This window comes from Cibotium barometz, chromosome 65, assembly GCF_041138505.1.
Source record: "Cibotium barometz isolate CiBa-2024 chromosome 65, ASM4113850v1, whole genome shotgun sequence".
NCBI lineage: Eukaryota > Viridiplantae > Streptophyta > Polypodiopsida > Cyatheales > Cibotiaceae > Cibotium > Cibotium barometz.
Window position 1 is genome coordinate 21,762,389 of NC_141110.1, and position 5,101 is coordinate 21,767,489.

The 5,101-nt window shown below is 47.6% G+C and overlaps 1 protein-coding gene across 1 annotated transcript; it reads left to right on the plus strand.

Annotated features, from left to right (window-relative positions):
• Positions 1 to 1,222: 1,222 nt before the first annotated feature.
• Positions 1,223 to 4,296, plus strand: LOC147603051 (zinc finger CCCH domain-containing protein 2-like). The gene is made up of 2 exons (XM_086797307.1): positions 1,223 to 3,253; positions 3,723 to 4,296. Exon 1 carries the CDS (start codon positions 1,506 to 1,508, stop codon positions 3,237 to 3,239), a length of 1,734 nt encoding a protein of 577 aa, XP_086653433.1. The 5' UTR covers positions 1,223 to 1,505; the 3' UTR covers positions 3,240 to 3,253; positions 3,723 to 4,296.
• The last annotated feature ends 805 nt before the right edge of the window (positions 4,297 to 5,101 follow it).

Consider the following 5,101-nt stretch of genomic DNA (forward strand, 5'->3'; position numbering starts at 1 on the left):
TGAAATGTCTCTTGCTCCCTTGTGTGTGAGAGCGATGGGATTTTTGATACATTGCTTGCTCTTAGGTGAGAGAGATGGTGTGTTAATGCGTGCATGTGGGAGAGATGATGGGCTTGTGTGTAGGGATGAAAGAGAGTGACCAAAGTCCTCTGCTTTTGATTAAGATAAAAAAAGTGATCAATGAGTGGTTTTGTAACCCTATAACCTAAACCAGAGCTAAACACGTGTGGACACTGTGTGTTAGGAGAGAGAGAGAGAGAGAGAGTGCGCATGCTAGACGGTGCCAAAATAGGCAGATTTGTTTTCGAGGAAAAAGATTTCATCAAAATTCTCAAGCCTTAGAACATTGGGATTTTCTTGAAATGTCAACAAGGGGGGCGCCCCTCTTGAGTCTAAAAAATTTGTACGAGGGGCAATAAATGATTAAAAAGCCTTTCAAGTCACTTGGGAAACACTCTTGTGAGGATCTTAGGAGAGGCAGGAGATTGCAATGGGCATGGAGAGGTACTTAAGTGTAACTTAAAAAAAGAAAAGAAAAGCGAAGAGATTGTTATATTAGTAGCAAAAAAAAAGATACTTTTTTTTGGAGGATAATATCAAGGCCATTGTCACAAGGGATGGGGGGGGGGGGGGGGGGGGCCGGACTCCGAAGGACCTAAAGATCGGATAAGGATAACGAAGGAGGAGGACCTTGAGGAGTGAAAAATGCGGTGAAATTCGAGAAAAAATAATCATATCAGGTTGGTCCAAGGGTACGGGAGAGGGGGGCCCGCCCAAGAGAGTGGGGGGCATGTCGCCATTAACTGGACGGGCGGGCGGGTGGCCGGGAATTTAAATACGGGGGGCACGGCAATTGGAGGATATTAATAAAAAAATTAGTGGGCAGCATCGGGAAAACAAGTGCCCGGCGGGCTGAGGTGGCAACGGATGAGGGGTCTAATATAAAATATTGATTAATAAATTGCCATAAATCCCCGAAAGGAAAAAAAGTTGAATTCGTAGATACGAAGCATAGCAGACGTGATGGCGAGTGGCGGGGCCCGGCGCGCACTAGGGGAGGAATGCGGGAGAGCCACGCGGGACCAGTATGGGGAGCTGCACCCCCGCGAAGGCTCAGCTAACACGTGGCGAGAAGATTGCTGCCACGTAAGAAGACCCTGGTGGAAATGTACCCCCGCCTGTTGTCTTTACATATGCGGGCGGCGGAGGGCTTGTTTACACCCGGTTCTTGGTTTTCTTTCTTGTCTTGCAAAGATCTAGAAGCCGACGACATTATATACCAGCGGAGGGTCTATTCTGCTTTGTGTAGCTCCGTCCGACAGCCGCCCAACGTAGCTGATTTTCTTTACTGTGGGCTCCGTCAGTTTTGTCCGTCAATGTCGACCTTCTAAGTTCTTCCTGGTTTGCATGCTTTCCCGCCGCCTTGAAACCCACTGAAAATCTAGCTGTTGTACTTTTTCTTTCCCCCTCCTGTTTTCTCTCCCATCTTCGCCTTACCTATTACCATGCCTGGCGTTCTTGTCGACTCCTCCCATGCTTTCTTCCCTTTCGACTCCGGCATGCTCTCCGGCAGCTGCTTTGAGAGCAATGCCGGAGCCGATTGCCCCATCTCCGGCTCGCAGAGATCAGTCCCGTGTGACATGCCATCTAGCCCTCATAGCCCCTTTTCATTGTCGCATTTTCAGTCCACGACGGATGGGTTCTACAGTCCTCCTCCGTCGCCGTCCGATATAGCCAGGGATTCTGTTCAAAGGTTTCTGCCCAGGAGCAAGCTTGGGTTATCTCAGAGTCTGCAAGACGGAATCCCGCAGGAGTTTGGCAATGGTGTCGGTTTCGACTTTCCATCAGAGCTGAGCGGCTTGCCCATTCCGGCGCCGCGAAAGAGTTACTGTGCCAGCTCTACAGATGTTATGGTGGGCTCGCCGGGCTTCTCCGATGTTAATGGGGTGGGCTCACCCGTCTTCTCTGACGCCCTGACGGCGCTGCAGAAATTTCTTCCGTCCAACCACGACGACGAAGAAGCGTGGCCGGCAGATGCATTTCCGGCGATGGATGTGTACTCATGTGATGATTTCCGAATGTACGAGTTCAAGGTGAGGAGGTGCATGAGGGGAAGAAGCCACGACTGGACGGAATGCCCTTTTGCCCATCCAGGCGAGAAGGCCCGTCGGAGGGATCCACGCCGAATTCATTACTCCGGCACCGCATGTCCCGATTTTCGGAAGGGTAGCTGCAAGAGGGGGGATACATGCGAATATGCGCATGGGGTTTTCGAGTGCTGGCTACATCCGGCAAGGTACAGAACCCAGCCTTGCAAGGATGGAAGGAACTGTCGGAGGAGGGTGTGTTTCTTTGCTCATACTTTGGAGCAACTGAGGGTTCTTCCGCCGGCGGCGACGGCAGCGTCTGTTGGGTTGAATAGTCCTCGCAAGGCGGCGTCCTCGTACGATGGGTCGCCGCTGAGGCAAGCCGTGGCGGGTGCTATTTTACTAGATGGCTATGGGGAAAGCATTGTAGGCACTGAAGAAGCAGCGTTTGCAGCACCTAGACTGCTTCATAAGGTGATGGAGAAGGGTTATGGTGGCTGCTATGGAATCTCTTCGTCTCCGACGTCGACCCTAGTTGGGCACTCGAATTCGCCTCCACCATTGTCCCCCCCGTTGTCCCCTCCAAGTTCACCCCCGATGTCTCCAGAGCCTTCCGTTTGCTGGCCTAAAAGTTTTTCTACTCAAACCCAGACGCTCTCTCCTCTATCCAACACTTCTCCTATTCCCGCCCATCGTCGCCACCTCAACCGCCTTCAATCTGTGCCCACCATCTCAATTCCGCCGACTGTCGCAGATCTCACAGATACAGCAGCATTTGATGAATTTCCGTTCAGATCTCCGACTTCTCAGTCTCATGGAGTCAATGAGCTATTATGCTCTCTTCAGAGCCTGCAGTTGAGGTCCCGAATGGCTGACCTTCAGAGGGCTACCAGTTCTCCGGCCACACCTCAGAATCAGAAGTGGGCTCTTCAGCAAAGTACTCCTCTCCGGCATTGTCTCTATCGCAGCTTCCCTGGCACTCCTAAGGACATTCAATGGGGGCCTTCTGAGTCGAACATGGAAGCACCGCCTTTGAGAGTAGAGTCTGGGCGTGATCTCAGAGCCAACTTCTACGGAAAGATTGGTAAAGAGAATGGTGTGGAGAGCAGCGAGACACCTGATTTGGGTTGGGTAAATGAGCTTGTCAAGTAATAGGAGGGAAAGAGGTGAGTCTTTTAATTTCATTTTTTCTTGTTCATATTTGGTTCTGGGGTATTATTACATTTGTGCAGTCTTGTCAGAGGGTTTGTACATACCTGGGTTTTTTGGGGCTATGTTGTAATTTTGCAAGCTTTAGTCTTCGTTTCGAGTGATGGGGTGTAGGATCCATTCAAGCTTACAGGCGGTTGTGGGGAACAGCACCTTGTTATGGTGGTTATCTGCAGTTAACTTTGGTGGGTTCATAACAGACTGCATGAACTGGCTTGGGTTCAGATAACAAATTGCATGAACTGGCTTTTTTAAGAGCGTAACAAATTGCTTTTTGAAGAGCGTAACAAATTGCATGAACTGGCTGTCATAAGAGCGTAAGAGTAGGTTGAAGGCATAGTATGGGTTCGGAGGAAATTGTGGTGGTCGAGATTACAGAGATTGTATGAACAGTCCCATGTTTGAAGATGCCGTTCTTAATCTCAGGAGGTCAAGATTAAAGGTACTGTGTGGATCATCGAGATTAAATGACATGCAGATGGTGTTAACAGGAATTCAAAGCATATTCAGATGGTTGGTTTTGGCAGCGGTTTTGAAAGGGGTACTTGGTAGTGCAAGGCATGGTAGATTCTCTCGGAAGTGGTGGTGGTGAAGGCACGGTATGGTGGGAGGGCAGTTGGGATCTTCTTGTAGATTTTATCTATGAATCTTCTTGCATGCTATATTTAAGCCGTAACAACACATAACTGGCAGCACGCAATTTGTAGGGTTTCAAGATTTGCAGCGGATTGTTGCTGCGGTTATTTTATGTCATTGTTATATTATTCCACAGTCCCATAAAGAGGGTGACACGGTGGTTTTTTTTTCTTCTATACATATTATTTAAACTACTGTAAGGTACCAAGGGTCTTGTCCAGCCTCATGTCCTTCAAGCCCTTGAAGCAAGGAGTGAAGGAGTGTTGGAAAGGCATGGCTCCTTGATGCCTATGTTCATACAGAAACCCATTTCCTGCATTTTGATGTAAATGCCTTATCAATGAAAAACAGTTTATTTTAGCTAGCGAGTTGTTTATTTAATGATTGTCGAGTGGTGTACCGGTTGGAAATTTTAAATTACACACCAGATTTGAAATTACACACTGCTCGTATACATGCTAGGCAAATCCACTGCTATCTCGTGCACGTGCTAGGCTTTTTAACTCCAAATTATGTTTTTTTTGGGGTTTGTTAGTTGGAAATTTTAAGTTAGGAACACTGCACAAAGGAGATTTGAAACCACGAAGGAGATTTGAAACCTTGAATTCTGTGCACGAAGGAGATTTGAAACCTTGAATTTGACTAAGTTTTGCAGTAGATTTCGATTATGGCTTTGGAACCGTAATACATATATATTTTTATTTATTCATTTGATGAAGCTCGCAGAATCTTGGGAAAATTAGTTTCTAAATTTGAGGTGGTTTTTTAATGTAGTATCTACCCACCCCCCACATCGCAGCAAAGTTTGTAACACGGTCTTTTAACTCCTTTTTAAGTGAAACAACGTTCAGCCGTTGTTCAGCCTATTGAAGTTGCAAGGCTGACATGAACATGAACACGAACACTCGGAGTGGTTGGAGAGGTATGGCAAGTTCACTTAGAAATGGTGGCGAGTTGGTTCTGAAATTTCCGAAATTTGAGTCCTTGAGAGGACTCGAGTAAGGAGGTGGCCTTGGAAAATAGGGCCCCCAAAGAGGGCCAACATAACACCCCGAAATACGTATGGTATTAAATTTCCCTAGTTTAAGGTAGGCCTTAAAAAGGGTTAGTAACTGTGGTTTGTAACAGGCGACAATGTGCGATAGCTCCGATCTTTCTAGCAATGGAGT